Raw genomic sequence first — 22,837 nt, 5'->3', positions numbered from 1 at the left:
CCCCTTTTTTCAAGTTTATTTATTCTGAAAGAAAGAGAGAGCAAGCAGGCGAGGGGCGGAGAGAAGGAGAGAACCCCAAGCAGGCTCCACGCCAAACTTGCAGAGCCAGACAAGGGGCTCCATCTCACAAACTGTGAGATCATGACCTGAGTGGAAGTCAAGAGTCAGATGCTTAACCGACTGAGCCATCCAGGTGCCGGGAGCACTGCATTCTAGACACAAGAGTTTGAGACTAGGAAGCAGGATTCTTTTAATCCATCCTGCCTTCAGTTCTATCATCTGAGAGGAAGGGTGCTCTCCAGGTACAGGAGCAGGGAGTTGCAATAATTACCTGGACCAGGCATGTGTCAGCCCTGCCCTCTGGCTTTCTTCAGAGTGCCAAAGATTGACAGAGAGCTGGGTGGGTGGAGCCAAGGCATAAAGAACTAATTAGCAGGAGAAGCCACTGGGTTTGGTGCTTTCCTGTGTGGTTAACCATTTGAACTATTAGCTGAGCTCTGAACTACAATCTGTAAAAGACAAGCATGGATTCCATTTTTCATAAAGTCATTTTCTGGGAGAGGTGGCCTGGGAACTTAGACATGATTTGGTTCGTTTGCTTTGGCCAGAAAGACTGAGCTTATCTAGACAGGTTGGTGACTCTGGGAACCCCTAGAAAATCTGTGAAATGACCTTGCCTCCATTATCATGCATTCTGGCACTCCAGCCAGAGCCCAGTGATGTGCCCTTTCTACTTGATTTGGATAATTCAGAAAGCAGCAGGCAGACTTCATCTTAGTTCAAGGCAGTGTTTCCTCTGGAAACTTCAGTACATTGTTAGCAATTTGGAAACTGAGCTCTCCCTAGACAGTAGTGCTTCCTTGTATATGATGACTGGCACCACCAAATAGCTCCTGAAGGGTCGGTCTATGGAGGAGTGGGATTAGTGGAGAATCTCTCCTCCCACACACTGCCTGTTTTAGAGAACTGCCAGTTGACCTCATCTCCCTTCTTCCACTATTGACATTCAATGCTTCTAATCGCAGGAGGGGGTTAAGAGCTTGTACTTTGTTAGAAAGTCACACCTCATTTCTGGAAACCACTCAGTGAGCTGAGGTGGCTTGTGCTCAAAGTCTGTGAGCTCTATCTCACTAATGTCCAGCGGTCAGCCACCCAGAAAATCTAGTCCCTGATGGGGCAGGTCACAGCAGCTGTCCCAGAGCAGTCGCTCTGTACCACACATGGCAGAGGAATTTTTGGTTCCTTTGCTTATTCATTCTCCTAACATTCAGGTGACCAGGCCAAGTTCCCGCTTGGTCACTTGATTGGAGGCACAATGTCTGAAATAATCTTTAGTGATCCTATTTCCCATCCAGTCTTTACTTTGTGGGAGGTAGAAAGTTAAGATCCACACCCTCCCCCCCCCCCCCCCCACTGAGTTCAGCTAACTGTTAAGGATGTGCATGATGGAGATCAGTGAGAATCGTTCCATGTTTATCATCAGTGTTCTCTTCCAATCCCTTCACCTGCTCCAGCACCACCCCACTTTTGTTGATCAAGTACACATTTCATCTTCAAAATAAAAATTTATTTAATCTGTAACAAGAACATTGAATCTGCACATTTGCGCACAAGTTCACATTTAAAAACAGCAGAGCACATCAGTAATAAAAAAACCCTATAATACAAGTGGAACATCCCAACCACCAGGAAGATTAAGGGAGGAGATGAGACCACTCTATATTCTGCTTCAAATGCCTCAGAAAGGTCCCAGAGATTCCAGGGAGCACCTGCTTTATTTAATAAAATGTGAGCATAAAAGTTTGGACTGGCCTGGGGCAAAGGTAACAGTCAGTGGGAGAGTCTTTTGGACTTACTTCCTACATTTAAAACAAGTCCTACAAAATAAAGTACAAAGAAAGAAAAAAAAAAAGGCACCTCAAGCTATGCCAGGCAAACCAAAATCCAATAAAACATAAAAACCAAACAATTCCCTGTGGGCCTGTTGATTGAGAATCATTTCAGGGCCAGTTACCCAGTTTCCAGGTTGGGTCATCAGCTTGAAGTAAGCCCTGGGTATTAGCTCTGCATGTGTAGAGGACACTGCCACCAGTGTCGCTGTGAGGACACAGATGGCAGCTGGTCATATACCCTCTGAGGCATCTTGAAGCCAATGAGGGATGATTCCAGTTTAGAAATCCTGTCCTAGATCTCTGGGGCACTGAGAAAGTGAGGCTGGTTTTCTTTTCATAGCAGGAGCCAGGCCCGGTCACCCACCACTTCCAGGCTGGAAAAGTACAGAAGCACCTTGCAATAGCTCTCCATGGCATCAAGGAACCCCAAAGCCCTGGGACAGGGTTAGGAGTGTGCAGCTTCCTGCTTTGGCGGCAGGCTTTTCCTAAAGTGGGTGTTAGAGGAGTTGAGGCAGCAAATACATTTATGCCTAATACATGCCTTGACCTTTTAGTCTGGAAGGGAAAACAAGGTCCAAGATACTTTCAAGTTGGACTGGTGCTGAAAGAGCTACAATTTCACCTACCATCAAAAAAAAAAAAAAAAAAAAAAAAGGCATAACAAAACTGGACAAAAATGACACTAGCCATTCACTGTTATAACCATCACTGAAAGACACACCATCACTGACTGAGGAAATGACGATTTCCATACAGAGTGTTAAACAGGAGTGTGGGACACAGATTGAAAAATTAGCTCCAGGTCCTCCCCATGTACCAACCAGTGGGCTGACCACTCTGGCCTTGCTTTGTGTGAGGACTCACAGGACAGCCAGGGCTGGGTGCCTGGAGGAGGATACTGAGTGGCTATCAAGATGATGCATGTTTTAATTATCACAATGTAAACAAAGTATCCACAAATAGTTGTCAAAAAGAGCCAAAGAATGGCTTTATTTAAAAAATTTTCAATGCCCTTAAAAGTAACCCTCTTTGCATAATGCTTTCTTAAAAGAAAACAACTCCCACAAAAACACCTTTACCAAACATGCTTAGATCACTTTAAACTGAAATCCTCAGATGGAACGGGTGAAGATTTCTGTGAGCTGCTATGTCTCAGAAACTTCAGGTCTATCCAAAAGTAACTGTCTGGGGCCTTTCAGTAGGAGGGGACCTCAGAGCCTGGGCTGCCTTCCTCAGGCTGTCCTTGGAGTGCTTGGTAGTTCCCCAAATGAGAAAGAATTGGGATAAAGGTATAGAATCAGGAAAATGCTAAAGAGCCTGAAGAGCCCGGGATGCTAAGAATGATCCCAAACATTAAGAATCTGAAAGGCAACCAAAATGAGATGATGATTACTCCACTACAGTACTATAGTTCTACTATAGTATATACCACTCCTAAGTGTTTCTAAAATCCAGAACGGGTTGGGGTTTCTCTCCTTCCTACTGACCAGGTAACCCTCCAGATTACAGCTCTAAAGTGTGCTCCTGGGGCTTTTACCCTCTGCACCAAAATGTTATTTTATATTTGCACGTGTGCACGCACATACACACTTACTCTCTCCTCCAGAGTAACTTGAGAGCCAGACTATGGTGGCTTTCAAAATAAAGAGAGCAAGAGGTCAAGACTTTTCCTACTCCTGTCCATCTACTAGACCTGCTGTTCCAGGTCTGAGTTTTCCATGAATGGAAAAGAGAAATAGGCCTCCCAAGACTATCAGAAAGTTTGAAGACAAGAAAGTCCGAGAAGTCCTTGAGGGTGCTCATCATGTACTTCCCCTGGACCTCGCTCAGCTATGCAAATAACACAAGAACACTCAGTTGTGGGAGTTTTGAGAGGGCTGGCAAAACCCCATGGCAAGGTTGAATTACAGGCCCTGTGTAGAAGATGTTTATTTAAGCAGGTAAATTAAATGATTAAAAAAAAAAAAAAAAAGGAAGGCAGAGCAAGACTATTTCCTTTTCCTTTTCTAAAAAGTCATCTTCACAGCATTAGAGGATCTCTTCCCCATCTTTGTTCTTACTTAATGCAGGGATAGTGAGCGTTCGACACGACTGCAGGGGAGTAGAGAGAACAGTGCAATACTGTTGATCCTGCTTGTACTTAATGTGAGGGATGTCACCATTTCAAAGGGTTAATGAGCGGGCACCACTCTCTTCACCTCTCACCCCACCACAACTTTCTGTCTTTTCTCCATCAATAATGGCGGTGGTGGAAGTGCCTCAACAAGACAGGGCCGTTTAGATGGATGAGCCCTGGAAATTCATAACCCTGTCTTGCAAGCCTTCTCACACTGGTACATACCACCTAAAAAAACACTTCATAACATATTAAATATCCAGGAACCACAAAGCCATGTGGATGATACATGTGAACATGTAAGGAAACTATTTAGGGACAGCACAGGTACACAAAATTACTACATCATAAAGACACTAGAGCGGGAGGCTTCTGTCCAATCCACCTCCTGGCAGCGATGTCAGACCCAACCATGGCTTCCACACAGCGACTGGATTCACAGCTCCCCTGGAGCATCTGTGAATAGCCTCAGTCCACCTCTCTGTAGCAGGTCACCCTGCTACCTGCCCCCACCAAACTCCAGCCTCTGACATTCCCTTGACAGTCTAGGTATCCACCTTTTCCTCTCAGTGCTGTGATGAACCAAAAAACCAAAACTCAACTCTGTACTTGGTCAATCTCTCAGCAAGGTGGACATCAACCAGAGCCAACAGAAGCAATGTGCAAACCTCTTCAGTTCTGATGAGCTGCAGAGGGTGTTTCATTCCAGGCTAAATGCTTCTTGTAAGCAGCTGAAATAAGCTTGTTTATGGCAAGTGCTCCTGTGTTAAGGATCTCCACAATAGCAGCAAAGCAACAGCATCCTAAATGGAGTCATAATGGGTGCCTGCCCTTGGCGGGGAGCGGGGGGGGGCTCCCCACAACCTTTCAGCCCAATCCACATGAGAAGCTTCCACCCTGGGCCAGCAGTAACACTCACAGACTCCTTGGCTGTGGTTCAGCTACTGGCAAACAACCTACCCTGGGATTTCAGTCTCAAAGAGAAATCAGACTTCAGTCAAACTGTGATCTAATGGGAGCCTTTAGGGGTTTCTCTGAGGAGGAAGTTACTAACACATAATTTGGCAGGAGCTGGCGATTAGAAGTCTCCATTTAAACAATTAAAACCACCATCAACATATTCTGCAGATTCCTACCAACACCCATCAGTTTTATTTCTGTGCTGTGTGTTTTCTCCAGTTGCAGCTTTACTTCTTTTTAAAAAGAATAAATCAAAAAGATCCTACGACATCAACAACAAAACACTGTAAGAAAGTGACAACATTATGTACATAAATACTGTGTATAAGCTAGAGAAATGACAAATCTTTCAGGAAAATAAAAAAAACAACAACCCATGTCAAGTGTTAACAGTGATAACATTGGTAAGAAAACTTTGCATTCAATGGAGGTTATACATAGGTAATGTAACAATTCAAATATCATCTATGAAATTAAAAAAAAAAAGGCAGCATTGAAGAAACAGCATGAAGGAGGAAAGTAAACTGGAAAATATGGCCATTAAACTCAGAAGGCCCACAGAATTATTCAAGTAATGGAAGTGTTAAAACCCTATGTAATGTATTCATTTTACAAGAACACACTGACTTTCAATTGCTGTTTTTCAAACCTGTCCCTATTACGTTTTGGTTGAAAGGATCTTGCATTTCCTGGCAGGGAGGGCCAGGATGACCACCTACGTGGAGCCCACTGACCCAGCCTCTCCAGACTGCGCCTCCTTCTTCTCGTATGCATTCCTCTACACAGGACCCCTCGGGTTTCATTTGGGGTTCACTTTGAACTTAAAAATTATGTGTTTGGGGGGAAAAAACCCTATTTGCTTGCTAAGTTTACAAAGCCAGCCACTATTGTGCCTTTCTGTGATGATATACTCTGGAATACCAGAAGAAGTGGATTCTGGAAGACCCCTTCGAAAGCACAGTGGAATTTGCCAACTTGGGGAATTCCTGGTGGGCGGGGGCCCAAGGCTCAGAGACTTGTGGCTGCCCTTCGGCCCAATCTCAGGCTTTGGGTCTGAAGACCAAACCATCATCACACAGGCCCAGGGGAAGAGGAGCATTTCCAATTCCCAGCTTCCTCCCCACCCTCCCCATCTGCTTCCTTCTGCAAGCAAGCAAGCAAGCAAGCAAGCAAGCAAGCAAGCAAGCAAGCAAGAGTGCTTTTTCTCAGAGGGCAAAAATGAGGAGCTGATGGGAGCTGATTGAAAAACAGCAATTTGCCTTTGATAAAGGTGCTCTTTGAAAATGAGTATTTTTTGAGGTTTGATTTTTCGAAAAATAAAAAAATGATAAAATGGTCTTGCTGTCCAAATCAATCTCTCACGCACACATACACAGAGAAAAAAACCCTAACCCTGCATGCGCCAGGAACAGTAAAATGACCAAAATATTATAAAATTAACCAATAAAGTGCATGTTCTTTACATATTACACCTGCCCCTTTTACAAACATTTCTTTTAGAAAGTCACATGTGTAGGCTCAGAATCACATGGTATTATAGAAGGGGTTGGTTGTCCGTTTTTTATCATTTGCTTTTTTCAGTCTCCTAAGGGGGTGAGTTCTGCCGTGCTGCTGACGGGGCGCCACAGCCAGCCCGGGAGCCGGGCCTGCACGCTGAAGTCCCTGGGGTTGTAGCAAAGGAAGGCCTCCTTCAGAACTAGTCAATTTGGGTTCTGCCCTGGGGAGCAAACACTGCTGACCGTAACCAAATTCTTTGGCATACTGTACGATAGGCTTCTCCACTGGCTTGCTCTGAGCGATACACTCTGTTGTTTTGAGTTGCTCTATAAAATACTTGGTGGGCTCTAGGTTCTGGGGGGCATCTGGGTTTTCTGAGGACTCCTGGGGCTCCATGGCATGCATGCCTGAGTCTGTTCTGATGAAGGGCTGAAGCAGTTTGAGATGAGAGGGCTCGGAGGAGACAGGCTCTCTATCTGATAAACAGTCTTTACAGAGGTCCAAGTAACCTAACTTGGCAAGGGAAGCTGAATGCCGCATTTGGGCTGTTTTGGTGAGTCCTGCCTGGCAGATCGCTCGGGACTCGATGTCTTTAGTGCGCTCTTTCACCACACTGAGGCTATGGCTGACACTCTTCATACTGTCACTACTAGAGCTATGTGGGGGTTGACAGGCTGCAGGTAATGGGTCCAGTTTTTCTTGTAACTCCCCAATATTATCACCAAGTTTGCTTAAGTCTTCACTCCTTAACAGAGAGCCCTCATATGGCACTTCACTGCCACTGGAGAGTGCACCGTCCAGACCTTCTTCCCAGCCGCCCTGCTCCAAAGAGGGCTCGTTGTCTGTGGTGCTGCTTTGCTCTGTGAAGCCTTCCAGGTGAACTACAGCCCGGGAATGTGCGTAATCCAAGTTGGCAGACGGTACATGGGTTGTGTGACTGACAAAAGGTGTTCCTGTCTCCAGTGCCACTGACAGGCTGTTGTCCCAGTCTTCAGGGCTGCTCAGGGTAGAGGTCAGGTTGGTGGGACTGTCGTGCTCAGGAGATGAAGAATGAGGCAGAGGTAGCAGTGTGGGGTGCAGAGCAGGCTGGTCGGGGCCCAGAGTCCTGTTCAGATTTTCATCCAGTGTACAGAGGACGGTGATGGAATTCTCCCTTTTCACGCTCCTCAGTCCTTGCTCCCCACTCTTTTCGCTGGTGGCTCTTTCACCCCCTTGCCCAGTGTGACTGGGTGACATAATGATTTCGATCTTCTTGGGAAGGGAAAGAGGGACCGACTGTGTCTCAGATCCCTGGCATGAAACCACAGTCCTCGGATCCTTCAGGACTCCTTCCAGCTTTGTTCTAATATCTGACCCTGGGTACTCTTGAAACTCCAGCGGCTCTAGTGCTGGAACAATGGCATTTTGCTCGGAATGGGGCAGCAGGCCAGCCTCAGACCCACTGCATTTCCCTTTGCCCTTGTTAATCTCTGGTTCCTTGGGGACAAAAGAATGTTCTAGGGTAGCTTCATCACTCTTCCCTTTTGGTGCTAGGTCTGCCACAGAAGACTCATTCTTGGAATTCTTGCGGATGGACAATGAGGTACAACCAGGGGCAGCACCATGGTGCTCTTGCTCCTGTCGCAAGCGTTCTTCAAACTCCAAGGTGGCTCGCCTCACAGACCCAGGGCACCACTTGGCACCCGGGTGCATCCCTGGGCCCCAGAGTTCTTGTTCCTCCTCAGCTGGTTCTTCTTCTTCCAACTCTGTGGTGAATGAGTGTGTAGTCAGGCAGCCTTCTAGGTCCCACTTCCCTGAGTCTTTGGCTAGTTCAGGCTGGGCTGTGTAGGAACCTTCATTCTGCTCCAGATTTCCAGGTTTGTTCTCTAGGGCCTGGGCCCTCTCCAGGGGCAGCTCATGGATGGTGTGCTTCTTTGGTGTATGGCATGGGTTGGATAGGATGTCTCCTTTCAGTTGAATCTGTCCAACTCCTTGACTGATGGATTCGATCTCAGTGATGATTTCTTTGACTGAAATTGCATTTTCTGAGTGAGATTGCATGAAGATATCTGGGCTGACCAGCTCTGAGATTGCCTAGGGAGAAACAGTGAGATGGTTATGGCAAAGTGCAGTCTAATTAAAAATGCCAGATGTTGTACTTATTAATCTTCTAATCCAGGAGAACCTTCTGGCTATGAGGACACAAATCACAGAGTGCCTGGGACTGTCCTCTGGCCATCTGTTTTGTCATACAAAAAAAAACCAGATTCATTAAAGGCAGAGATACAAAATTAGTTACAGGTTGAATCACTGCCTACTAAACTTTTGTTCTGTTTACTCAAACAGAATTCTGACCCAATATCTTGTTCCAAAAATGAATAGCAGATAGCCTTGGAGGTTCCTATAATCCTTACTTTCCTAAGATTATTAGCGTTCAGGATTTAGGCCATATTGGGATAGATGAGATTTTTCTTTTCTGGCCTATCAACTTCCAGTTGGATTTTTTTTTTTTTAATATTTATTTATTTATTTATTTATTTATTTATTTATTTATTTATTTATTTAGAGAGAGCACGAGCTAGCGAGCGCGGGGGAGGGCAGAGAGGAAGACACAGAATCTGAAGCAGGCTCCAGGCTCTGAGCTGTCAGCACAGAGCCCAACACGGGGCTTGAACTCATGCACCATGAGATCATGACCTAAGCCGAAGTCAGACACTTAACCGACTGACCCACCCAGGCGCCCCTCACCTTCCACTTTGATTCTAACCTTATTTAAGAAAAGGAATTCCATTCAAGGGCTCAGTGGCCACCTTCAACATGCCCAGTGATAGGGCGAGATGGATGAGGTTATCATCTAATGCCTGATTTGGAGACTCACTGCTCCCTTCTCTCCTCTGTCCTGCCAGCAGCATTCCAGCACATGAGGGCACTCTGTACCTGATCACACAATTTCCAAGTTTGACATGGCTCCTTCTGGGAGAGGTTTACTTGGCTTATGCAGCCATATGCCTGAGCAACTTAGAAACTGTGACTCTCTGACATTTTACTGTTCTACCAGTTACAATTCCTAGATGGATTTAGAACAAGGCAAAAGAAAACTGGCCAACACAAAATCAAGTCCTACGGGGGGGGGGGGGGGGGGGGGAAGATAAGGATTTCAAAATCTGGAAATGGCCATTGGACATCTCTTAAAGTGGCATCATGATAGCCATCAATCTGCTTTGTTAACATTTTTATAAGCCTTCAACATATAATATTTCCGTACGAATTGTTTTGGTCTTTCTCCTTCAAGAGAAAGTCAGAACTAGTACAAACTAACAAGGTCAGTTATGCCTTTGGGAGAAATCTCCTGGGACATTAGGCAGAGGTAAACTAGCCAAGACTGGGAGAGAAGCCACAGTGAGCCCAGTGTGTGCATGGGCTGTGGAGAGTGCTCATATGACTAGGGACTTTGCAGAAAAGCTATTTCTGTCGGAGCTGCTACACCCACTGGTCCAAAGGAGAGCTCAAGCATTCTGATTTCCCAGTAGAGAGAAGACAGCAGCAGAGGCAATGAATGTCCTGGGATAGCTGAGACAGAGAAAAGATGAGTAACGGACAAGGTGGTAAATATAAGTAGATAGATATCAGGAGATATCAAAATGTAGTCACTCCCACTGAAACCATTAAGTGAAATTTGGCAGGTGAGAGTAAATCTGTCATCATTTACTTCCCAACTACTGTATTATATTGATCTAAGATACCATTATTGTTTTTAAGATGCATCCCAATTTCAGAAGTGTCAAAATGAGAATAAGTGTGAGTTTTAGCATTGATGATACACAGTAATTCTTTCCCTGGGCTCCTAAGAGTTCATATGCTACAGAGAAGAATCCAGGGATTCTGTCTGCTCTCAATCATTTCCTCAAACCATCCCCCAAGTCTTGGATACTACAGGGTCTGAGATGAGGAACAATCCAGAAACATTATTAATAACATCATCATCAAGAACTCAGCATTGGTTCCTACTCTAACAACTATTCACACATGTCTAGTCTTTGCATTTTCTGAGACAGAAAGAATTTCCCAAACAAATCCATCTCCACAAAAAGGCCTTACTCATTATCCCAGACACTTCATTATTGGTGAGATCTGGTCTGAACTGCAGAGGATCAGGGAAGGGACCTCTCCTTGTGCAGGCAAGACATTCATTCTGACTAATCCCTTCTTCCCACATCCCCTCTCAGAAGTGCTTCTAAAAACACCAAAAATCTGGAAAGATAAGTTTCTCAAAAGGCAATGGATTAAAAAAAATTTTTAATCCTAAATTTTTAAGGAAAGTCTCGGCTATAGAGTCTCTCCCGTACTGCCTTCCTAAATCTTTAGCAACATCAAAAATACAATGAACAGAGCAGACTCCCAACTATTTTATCTTCAAAGAGAACTTCATTAGGTAGAAAACTATAAAGACAGTTTTTACCTTTGACTGTTCCTCATCTATTGAAGATTCTTCAGATGCATGGGGAGTATTACTCAAAGAGCTGCTTCTCTGGTCGTCAGCTGTCACTTCAGAAGGGGTTACTTCTACCACTGAAAGTCGACAGGTCTCACCCCTTCCTCCACCCAGTTCTTCCATCCTTGAGTGAGAAAAAGATCGAGACCGGGTTTCTTGGGAAAGCTCTACAAACTTCTCTAGGGCGCTAAAAAAATCAATGCGATCTGTACTGAAATCTGAGACTTCAGCCTGGCAAGTGGGTTGGGGGCTCGGTGATTCAGGATCAGGGGACATGGGAAGGTCTTTCAGGCGAGATGTTAATTCTTCCAGAGGCAGTAAGTGGACGTTCACATCTGTTTTCAGCGCATCTGTCTCCAGATCTTCCACTGTTAAGTCTGGGAACTTGTTGGCAATTTCTGGGGCCTGTCCAGGTTGGATTAAGGCTTTGGATGCATGGCAGTTGTCAAGAGGGAATTTTGATTCACTGAGACAACACCCTGATGAGCATCCATTGATGTCATTTAGGTTTAATTCATCTTCAATCTGTCCGGCATGAAATTCCCTAGAAGTAAACTCCAAGCAGATCATTCTTTCTTTGGTACACAGGCCCTTCTGATTTTCATCTTGTGGGACAACATGTTCCACAAAGACGGGAGGTATGGGTGGGTGACTCTCCATGGTCTTCACCTCGGCAATCTGGTCTGCTGAGGTGGTGATCTCCTTCTTGTTGAGTTCTAGCCCTGGTTTGCAGATAGGTTCGTGGTGGTCTGAGAGGTCGCTATCTGAATGAGATCTCCAGAGCTTGTTATGTCGCTGTTTGCTGTGGGGACATACACAGGAAATGCCTCACTCTGGTTTGTGAAATCAACCAACACCCACCCAGGAAATCGCTCCCAGATAATATTAAATCTTAACCTGCAAAATGCTTTGTTAATACCCAGTGGAAGAAGTAGGCAATAAACATTTGTAAAGATGCTCAATTTGGGGCACCTGGGTGATTCAGTTGGTTGAGGATTCGACTCTTGATTTTGGCTCAGGTCATGATCTCATGGTTTGTGAGATCGGGCCCCAAGTCAGGTTTGTGTGTACAGCCTGGAACTTGCTTGGGATTCTGTCTCCCTCTCTGCCCCTCCCTAACTTGTATCTGTCTCTCTCAAAATAAATAAATAAAGTTTAAAAAAAGATGCTCTATTTAACTAATAGCAAAATACAAAAACAAAACAACAAAAATCAATATGATATCTGATTTTTTACCTATCAGACTGACAAGATCTAAAATGGTTAACAGCTAGTGTTGATGATGGCATAGCCAGACAAGCCCTCTCACATACAATCTTGAGTACAATCTGACAATAGCTCTCAAAATTTAACCCTTTATCCAGCAATCAATTCTTTTAAGGATTTTTCTTGGAGAAATACAACTATAGGTGCACAAAGATACAAAGATGTTTACTATGTAATACTATGGTACTAAAGGATCAGACACGAAAAAGAAAGGATTTATTAAAAAAACTTTTTTTAATGTTTACTTATTGATAGACTTTTTAAGAGAGAGAGAGAGAGAGAGACAGACAGACAGACAGACACAGAGAGACAGAGTGAGACAGAGTACGAGCCGGGGAGGGGCAGGGAGAGGAGACACAGAATCTGAAGCAGGCTCCGGGCTCCAAGCTGTCAGCACAGAGCCTGATGCAGGTTTCAAACCCATGAACCATGAGATCATGACCTGAGCTGAAGTTGGATGCCCAACCAACTGAGCCACCCAGGTGCCTCAAAAAGAGGATTTATTTGAATTACAGTCCATATACCCACATGCTACAGGTACTTTAGTAGAATGTTGTCCAAGATGAGTGAAAGAGCATGCTGACCACATTTGGAATGGTCAGTTCCCAGGTTAATAAGTATAGGAAAATATTTGGAGGTACATCATCAAATTGGTAACAGGGTTTCTTTCAAGGAAGGCAGAATACTTTTGGAGAGGGCTTTACTGTCTTTACTCTGTATTTCTATAAATTTTAAAATTTAAAAATGAGCATGTTTAACATTAGTAACTGGGGAGGGGGAAACTAAAACAAAATAGCACCTAAACAATACAAAGAGAAATATTCTATTGGAGCTCATTCCAAGTTCTCATAATTTGGATAAAGAGCTGATACACAGTTAATCACTGAAGTAGAAATGTGAGGAGGGTGGTAATCTTTCTTGAATTAGAAATCAAAGATGAGGCTAATAAATCCACAAAGGTTGGTAACAGAATGGAAGAGGATATGCATAAAGTATAGGCTTCTTCCATAAGGATCTCTGGATAAAAACCATCAAGCTGAGGTGACACCTGGAAAAGCAGGTGGCCTAAAGGAAGATCACACACACAGATCCATCCTTTAGCTCATTTTACAGAGAGAAGGTCTGATGGGATGAAATTTTAGTTGATACCATATTCTCTAACAAGGGAGCAGTTTCCAAAGCCCTAGCCAAAAAGAAAAAGGTGATGGCCCTGTGGCTGGTCAGAATCACCTGCCCAGGAAACAGGTCTCTTATTTAGGGGTGTGGTTTCCATGACTTACAAGTTGATGAAGAATTACCTAACTGCGGGGTGGAATGGGAAACAGCCCAAAACAATTTACCGCCTGCTCAGGGCCACGCCTGCCTATGAATCTCTGCCGAGTCATGCGCCTGCACTAATGTGAACCCCTGTTTGTTCTCAGCTCTGCACCTGCTCTCAGCTCCCCCTGTCTGGCTGTGGCTTGGGTGGGGCTCTGACTCAGGCCTGCACAGCAGAAGAGTGCTTTTCTGAGTAGGGAACAGGTCATTCTGTTTATGAAGACAAGCTATAATCAATAGCAGGGAGGAAGATAGGGTTTTCACTCTTTCCAAGCTGCATGAACTCTAGCCACCCCTAGGAGGAGACAACATATCACACTTCCCAAACAAGTGAGTGACTGTGGGAGGGGCAAGCTGAATGGTTGGATAGGTGGGGCTTAAATTGTACATTGTGATCAACAGAGGCCAATGTGCTTCCCTTTAAAGTTTCCTTTCTATCTGGACACTCTTGTTTCCTGACCTACATATGGCTCTGTTCTCCAATTTCTATCCCTCACCCATCATGATGATGTTCAAACCTGCACCAAGACCACTCAGCCCCCATGGGAGGACAATTCCTGTGATGCAGATGACTGGGAAGACAGGGAATAGCTGTTCTCACCTTTCTAAGGACAGCTTATCTTATCAGTTAACAGGCAAATGGGATTTTTCTCATGATCCCAAGAACCTTCCAAAGTATGATTTTTTTGAAACTGCCTGCAAATCACCAATCAATCAGGAGGGAATGAGACTAAAATTACACTAATAGGTACCAACAGCGTATGTTTCAGAGGAAGTGGCTGATGTTACAGCTGCTTTCTTTGCCCAGCAGGGATTTCATTCTCTTCCTGGGGGAGATAATCATCAGAAAATATTAGGTCAGGGCTCTGGAATTAAACTGACACCTTCTTGTAAAGGAGAAAGAAAAATCCCAATCCAAAGATAGGTCTGATTCCACTGCCTTTTTCACTTTTGCAATAGCACCTGCAGGGAGAGTGGTGGGCAGCTCTTTGATACAAACAAGACACTCATTACTATGGCCTTTGAAGCACTGCTACTCTAGGGCCCCTTCCTGCTCCCCTCCCTCCTCCTCCCACCTCAGAGGTTAGTAAACTCTGTCCTGAATTTTGTACTTATCATCTTCTTTCTTTATAGTGTCGACATGTTGTGTTTTTGTAAAAATTTTTTGATGTTCATTTATTTTTCAGAGAGAGAGAGAGAGAGAGAGAGAGAGAGAGAGAGAGAGAGAGAGAATGAATGAACACCTGAAGTAGGAAGGGGCAGAGAGAGGGAGACACAGAATCTGAAGTAGGTTCCAGGATCTGAGCTGTCAGCACAGAGCCTGATGCGAGGCTTGAACCCACAGAATGGCGAGATCATGACCTGAAGTCAGATGCTTAACCGCTGAGCCACCCAGGTGCCCCGACAGGTTGTGTTCTCAATACACTGCCTAGTTTTGTATGTTGTGAACTTACATAATGAAATCATACTCTATGTATGGATTCTTCTGTAACTGCTTTTTGCCTACACTGTTTCTAAGATTCATCAGGAGCGCCAGGGTGACTCAGTGGGTTGAGCTCAGCTCAGATCATGATCTTGTGGTTCGTGAGTTAGAGCCCCGCGTCGGGCTCTGCGCGGACAGCTCAGAGGCTGGAGCCTGCTTCGTATTGTGTCTCCCTCTCTCTCTGCCCCTCCCCGGCTCCCACTCAGTCTCTCTGTCTCTAAAAGAAATAAACATTAAAAAAATAAGATTCATCAGTGTGTATAGCTATAATTTCAGCGAGTATGATGAATATGCCACGGTTTATGTATCCATCTGTTGATGAACAGTTTTGGCTACTACAAGTAGCACTGTCATGGACATTCCTGTACTTGGTGCATACTTTGGTTTCTTTTTTTTTTTTTTTTTTTAATTTTTTTTTTCAACGTTTTTTATTTATTTTTGGGACAGAGAGAGACAGAGCATGAACGGGGGAGGGGCAGAGAGAGAGGGAGACACAGAATCGGAAACAGGCTCCAGGCTCCGAGCCATCAGCCCAGAGCCTGACGCGGGGCTCGAACTCACGGACCACGAGATCGTGACCTGGCTGAAGTCGGACGCTTAACCGACTGCGCCACCCAGGCGCCCCCATACTTTGGTTTCTAAAAGATGCTATATATATGAGAAGAAAAGGTGGGTCATAGGGCATACGTGCATCATCAGTTTTACTCAGTAACACCAAACTGTTTTCCAGTGCTGCTTTTTCCAAGCCAGCTTATTCTGATGCTCCATCACTGGTAGGATAGATGTAAGACATTAGATTGTATTTATTATTTTAAACTGTTAATGTTTAAATTCAGCTCACTCCTTCCATCTATTTCAGGTAGGCACCAAGTAAACAAGTTGTCAAAAAGAACTTCAGAGTTGGTTTGTGGCCTGGATGATGCAAATAAGTCTCAGGTTCTTTTCTCCCCTGAGTGACCGTGGGCCTAAATTTGTATTCACATAAACACACTGACACACACATAAGATGACTGGGTCATTCTGGGCAAGAATTTGGCCTTTTACTTCATAAATGAATAGTAAGGAAATCTAATGACCGGAGACATATGACATCCATTTTCTTGCCTCTAATTTGCTTTCTTCTTGTTACATGTTTGGTAAAGCACTAACCTACCTTGTTTGAGAAAGGTTTTTATAGAAGAAAATACTGCTAAAAATGGGGTATCGGTTATAGTAAAATCAGAGTGTTTATGGTTACTTTTTAGGGCATGAGGCAGCCTGAAGAAAGGAGGGAGAAGAAAGAGAAAAAGCACCAACCAAGCACGTTCTGTGTGGTATGCATGGTCGTAAATGCTTTAAGATTATTTCACTGAAGGGGCACCTGGGTGGCTCAGTTGGTTAAGCATCTGACTCTTGATTTCAACTCAGGACATGATCTCATGGTTCGTGAGTTTGAGCCCTGCACTGGGCTCTGTGCTGACAGCGCAGAGCCTGCCTGGGACTCTCTTTCTCTCTCTCTGCATTTCCCGCTTGTGCTCTCTCTCAACAATAAAACAAAAACCTAAAAGATTATTTCACTAAAAAGCTATTAAGAAAATCCTTTAAATCTCAATTGTGAATTGGGTGCATTTTTGGGTTTCCTTCTGCTGACTGACCACTGTGCACCAGCTAACTAGACTTCAATGTGTCCACCAGCAAAGCTGGGGAGTGTAAAAGACACCTCTGCCTCTTCTGGCCCTGGTGACAGGGGCGTTCAAAGAATCAGAACTGACATCCATGAAGACATGTGGCATGAACTCTCCCTGGCTATAACCCAGTGTTTCTTCTCTGCTCTTTGTACACAGGAACCTAATCTCATAGACACATGGTCCAGCTTGCAAATGACTGAAATCTGAACTTGTCTAACGGAACATAAATCTGCCAGATACCTGCATGATCAGAGTACAGAATAACAAACAGGGATGTTGGCAGTTTAATGGAGGGTTTCAACACACACGTATACACATACACACATGCGCGTGCGTGGACACACACACAGCCTCTTCCTGTCTCACTCTCATCCCCCAGCTATAATAACAGAAAAAATAAAGTTAGATATAAACAGTTACCAGTGGCCTTATGATACCCTCACTTTTAGGTCTAAAGGATTATATTAAATATTAGTCTTCCCTAGGCTCTTAAAGACATACTGAAATATGCAAAAAGTCCCTTGCATTTTAGACAGGTGGTCACTGTTAGGCCCATACCCTCACATCTGATCAAGAGACTATAACCAATTCATAAGTCACTTACCGGGGCCTGGCATCACTTTGGTAAACTTCACTTCTACCAAGACATCAAAGTACTGAGAGCTAATACACCCTCAAACAGAAGGCTGCCACCTCAAGTTAAGTACCCAGTGCCTCCCTAGACAACCATGGGGCTAGAGAATGCTAGGATCAGGGCTCTATCTTTTTGGGAAAACCACCAGGTACTTCCTGGGAGAAGATGTGGAATACAAGATCAAAGCACCTCCACAGGAAATGGATTTCTTTGCAAACACAATGAATGGAATTTTTCGAAGGACTTTCCTCTTCTGGCTACCTAAGCTGCCAGGTAAACTGATAGAGCTTCAGGCAGTTCCAGGAGTCTGGGGCTTTTCTCTCTTTGCTCTTCTAAGCAGGCAGGTCCTAGAGTAGCACTTTACAGCTGGGCAAGAGTCTGCTGGGCCCACTTCACTTGGCAGCTAGCTCAGCAGTAGTCTACAAGTGCTGTTTCTTAACAACACACCAGAGACTGCAGACCCTAATGGCTGTCCACCCAGCAGGCACTCCCACTTTTTCCTAACTCGCAGAGGCCTGATTTGGTTTGGGTATTCACTGTTCCATGGGAGCCCCAGCAGGAGACAGTCTGGAGGGAGAAGAGTAGGGACAGGCCACTTATTCCCCTAGCTCCCTCCCCACAGGGCCATTTCAGGCTGGTGTGTCCCTTGACTGAAGGTTATTTCTCCTCTCTGAAGGTACCTCTTTTTTCAGGAGTCTCCTTCTAGGTTCTAGTAACTGCTCCCTCCCTCTTTGGGCCTAGCAGCTATTACCAAACAGCTCTGCTGATCCAAGTCCCTTGATTCCACCACAACCCCACACCTCTGTAAAAAGTAGCTTTATAAAAAGCCCTTCTCAAATAATCCTAATCCGAGTATGCGGTTTCTTGCTGAAATCCCAAGTGATGGAGGTATTTCACTACTTGCAGCTAAAAGCAGTTTGTATGATATTCCTAGAACTAAGATTCTAGTTCTTAAAATCCAGGAAATATCACAATATAGGAAATTCCATGACCACTTCCTAATCTAGTTTTTTTTTTTAATGTTTAATTTTACTTATTTTGGCGGGGGGAGGGGCAGGGAGAGTGGGAGAGAGAATCCAAAGCAGGTTCCTCGCTGCCAGCACAGAGCCTGATGTGGGGCTGGAACCCATGAACCATGAGATCATGACCTGGGCCGAAATCAAGAGCTGGATGCTTAACCAGCTGAGCCACCTAAGCGCCCTCCTATTCTAGTTTCTAATGGACTTACTGTGTCTGTGGGTGGTAGAAGGAGGATGAAATAAATGGCACATGTATATGTCTGTTTTCTGGGAGCCTTGGAGAAAGGAGATGATGGGAATCCCATCAGAATAACCCTTACCAGTATAGAGTATACATTTATACATGTTTTTATTTACAAAAACCTTGTGAGATAGGGTTCTTGATTTTCATTTTGTAGATGGGGTCAGGTGAGGATCACGACTGTGAAGTAACTTCTCAAAGTTCCAGCAAGGGGATGAACCAGAGATGGAAACCAGATCTACTGACTCAAATTCTGTGGTTTTCTCATTCCTCAGAGCTTGCCTCTCCCTCTATGAATCAAGCCCAGAAAGGCAGGATGGAAGAGAAATGGAAAGGAAGAGGCAGTTGTGATTTGTGGATTTATGCTGCCCTTCTTATCCTCATCTAAGATTTTTCTGAAGTTCCTTTAACATCTAAGAAAAACCACATATGCTAAAAAAACCCAACCCAACAGCTTGCAGTAGCCTGGGATTCCAGAATAAATACTGAAATTGGCAGGACACATAGTATCCTTGCTCTTGATGGGTCACGTGAGGACACTGCCTAACATCCGTCATGTGTGTGTCTGGGAACATACAATATTTATGTCTCATCCAGCACTCAGATGCCTCCTTCTTGTGCCAAAAAGAACTGCTGTGTCCTACCTTCTGATCTAATCTAAAAATGTCATCAAAATCTGGCCCCAAAGACCTATAAATTCTTTTTAAGTGGAGGAGACTTGAGTATCCTCCCAGCCTCCTAAAAGAATGGCTCAGATGAAATCATGCCAAGTACTGAGTAAACGGGAGGGGTTTTTTAGTGGAAACCATAATGCTACGCTGTGGCTGCATTTTCACAATACTTCGGGGGTGGGAGGGTGGTCCCTCTGCCTGGATAGGCTGGAAGGCTAGTTAACATTTTGTTCAGGGGAAACACAGCCCAGATTCAACAGTCAAGACCAAGTCATGAGACTCACTAGAGGCAAACTCTGGCACCAGCCCCAACTGCTTCTAGGCAGCTGTGCCTTCATTTGAACAAAACCACCTAGAACATGCCCACATGGAAAAAACAAAGCAAAATCTAGCACTGCACAGAACTTTAGCATGTGGCATCTCAGGAAACTGATGCTTAAATCCAGTTTAGTATAGGAATCTTTTTCTCTGAAAGCAATGAAGATGGTTATCACTTATATGTGTGTAATCTAAAAAAGCCAAACAGAGAAAGAGAGAATAGAGTGGTGGTATATTAGGGGGTAGAGGATGGGGGAAATGGGGTGATGCTGGTCAAAGGGTACAAACTTCCAGTTATAAGAGTAACAAATTCTGGGGATCTAATGTACAGCCTGGAGATTATAGCTCATAACACTGTATCATATACTACAGCGTTGCTAAGAGAGATCCTAAATATTTTCACCACACACAAAAAATGGTAATTATGTTAAAGGGATGGAGATGTTAGCTAATGGTATGGTGATAATCAGTTTGCAATATATAAGTGTATCAAATCAACACAGTGGACACCTTAAACTTACACAATGTTATAGGTCAATTCTATCTCAATAAAGCTAGGGTGGGGGTTAAATGCTGGCTAAGCAGTATAACTGTTGAATATGTGTTGCTATAGTTAAAAAAAAAAAAAAAAGAAAAAAAAGACCGGTTATTAGGTGAAGAGGTAGACTGAAGAATAGCTTTTGTGAGAAAATATCCACCAATATATGTGGTAAGACTTGGAGAACATGTAAGATAATGTTGATTACTGTATGTGGATATTGAATTTATAAATGATTTTTCCCTTTGTATTGTCTGCATTTTTGCAAAGCATATATATAAAAGCAGAGGGAAAGATTTTTAAAAAGAAAACAAGAGAGCTATTTCCGGAAAGTGCCTTCATACCCCAAATCTGATTTGTCACGTGACCAAAAATTTGAAGACGACTCACTGAAACCAAGCACTGAAAAAAATAATGCCAAAAATTTCTAAGAATTTCATCTATGCTTAGCATTTCTTCGGGAGCAAGAAGTACCCATTTTGATAAGGTAGCTGTATCTGGCCTTAGATGATGTTGAGAAATGTTTATGATAATCAGCACCTAGTTGAGAACTAAAGTAAGAGAACAGTATTTCCACCTTTCAGTTTAAAAGTCTTTAAACACCCAATCTTCCATACTAATCTTAAATGCTTGTACTTATTTTTTAAAAACTAGATTGAGAGAAGTTTCAATTTTCAAAATGTATCACATATCCAAATTAGGTTGAAAACTAGCTGCAGGGAAGGACATTTTACCTTGGTCCAAGGAGTGTAACAGAGGGAAGATCTGAGAAAGTCACTGCAGGACTCACCTGGCCAGCAAGATGCCCTGGTACTCTTCCAGTTGTCTCATGAAGCTGGGGTTGGGCTTGGTCACTGTTCGCCTTTCCTTCACGTAGTCATAGGCTCGATCCAGATTCCACCCATATTCCTTCATTGCGTAGGCAATCACAGTGGAGGCTGAGCGACTCACCCCCATTTTGCAGTGCACAAGGCATTTAGATCCATGTTTCCTAGGTTGGGGGATTGAGGTACAGAGAAAAACACTATAGTGAGTACATTTTAAAAGCTAGGTTCTAAATGTTTCCAAGTCTCCTGTTGCCCTTCCATTTTCTTTCAATCCATCCTACCTTAGTGTAGTTGTATACATGTATAGTCAAATGTGCAGGGAGGGTAGGCAATTCTAGTGTACTCAAACAATATTCAACGTTAATATTAATTCTTTTTAATTTATTCAAGCAAACATTTACCAGGCAACCATCATATGTAAGACAATGTACAAGGTCCTGGGATGCAAAGATAAGTAAATCTTCTAAAGGGTAGGGGGTTCAGTGGGAGAAACAGATAATTAAAATGGTAACTGCAATGACAGTTGATCACAGATTGTGAGGGGAAGAATTTTCAATTTAGAGACTGGACTCCATTTTATGTGTTTGGAGGCCAGTCCCCGCACCGCCTCAGGGACATGTTTCAAGGCTGGCACACTCTTGAGTTAAGAGTGTGACAGTGATTCATCTAATTCATCCAAATGTTCGGAGTTGCTTCTAGTTCAAGTTCCAGTAAAGGTTCTGCCCCTGGAGGAAAGTACAAAACAAATGAAACTAACCCTCCTCTTTACTCAGATGTAGCCCTAGATATTATTTTTCACCACACTACCACCCTGTTCGGCCTAGGGGCTGGCTAGACAATCTGTGAGGTTAGATGGGACCATGTGATGCCCTATGTGACTTTCTTAGTGAGGAGGGTGGAATGATTAACTACCTGTTGTTTTAATGGAGTGGAAGAAAGAGAAAACAAAGTTACCATAAAGTGACACTAAGAAACAAACAAAACCCTTTAGTCTTAACATGCCAGAGCTCATTACGGCTGGATATGAACATTACTCAGTTATGCTACTTCTCTAATAACACAATGTGTGACACAGAGTAAGTCTTCAAATATTTACCAAATATATGAACAAACTTAGGGGTGGTCTGCTGTTAGAGCTGTCAGCTGTTAAGTAAAAATATTTTAAAATATGGAAAAAAGAATGGTTACTCTTTTTACCGGTATACATGGGCTAAAAAAATCCTTCCCAAGTAGCTATTCCAATAAGTTATAAAAAAAAAAAAAAAAAAAAAAAAAAAAAAAAATACATCGCCTAATAGGGAAATCTATTCACTCACTCATTCACTATATCACAGTAGACAAGCTTCCTTCCAGAAGCTTGTAATTCTTCTCTTGGAGATAGATACACATTGAAGAGTTAACTACAATGCAAGGAGACATGAGGTTCTGTGCCAAAATGAGTGAACCAGATAAGTGATAGGAAGAAAGAGAATGGTTGGCAATAATGGTCTGGAAAAACTGAAATAGTCTAAAAAGGAAAGTAAGATTAACCTGCTACCCATCATTTAGAGGCAAAATTTTGGAGTCCATAGGTTGGTGCAGGTGTTTGTCTGTGTGTGCTTAGATGATCCCAACTGACTAGGATATTGTTTTGTTTATGACACCACAGGGTTTTCATTTAAACTACAGTGCACAGTGACTCAGACCGAAGTTCAGACATGTGCTCTATATTTTTCCATCAAAAGCTCTGACATCAAATTTCAGGTCTATACTTGCAGGCTTTGAAGGTACTCAAAGTTGGACAGTTTTAAGAAAAATACAATTATAAAACCCACTCACATAAAATCATTTCTTCATTTTGAACTGGGCTTTTTCAGGGGATGGCTTGTAACTCACATACTGAAAGATTTGAAGTCAGTTCTCACCTAATCCAACTTCATC

At 43.5% G+C, this 22,837-nt stretch overlaps 1 protein-coding gene across 6 annotated transcripts in view; it reads right to left on the bottom strand.

The window, feature by feature from the left end:
- Window positions 1-1,545: 1,545 nt before the first annotated feature.
- The window catches only part of SSH2 (slingshot protein phosphatase 2), a 255,271-nt gene continuing 233,979 nt past the window's right edge, over window positions 1,546-22,837 (bottom strand). For 5 of the 6 annotated variants that reach the window (XM_019429697.2, XM_019429698.2, XM_019429700.2 and 2 more), the window contains 3 exons: window positions 20,881-21,081; window positions 10,904-11,738; window positions 1,546-8,538 (listed from right to left, as the gene is read on the bottom strand). In XM_019429697.2, coding sequence (XP_019285242.2) covers window positions 6,493-8,538; window positions 10,904-11,738; window positions 20,881-21,081 — 3,082 coding nt within the window. In that variant the 3' untranslated portion in view covers window positions 1,546-6,492. Of the gene's footprint in view, window positions 8,539-10,903; window positions 11,739-20,876; window positions 21,082-22,837 lie in introns of those variants that run through there. The other variant, XM_053893216.1, reaches the window with a different exon arrangement.

The sequence above is a fragment of the Panthera pardus genome, unplaced genomic scaffold (assembly GCF_024362965.1).
Source record: "Panthera pardus isolate Hobbes unplaced genomic scaffold, ASM2436296v1 HiC_scaffold_3, whole genome shotgun sequence".
NCBI classification, from domain to species: Eukaryota; Metazoa; Chordata; class Mammalia; order Carnivora; family Felidae; genus Panthera; species Panthera pardus.
The sequence above is the reverse complement of the archived record's forward strand: the minus strand, read 5'-3'. Positions and strand labels throughout refer to the sequence as shown.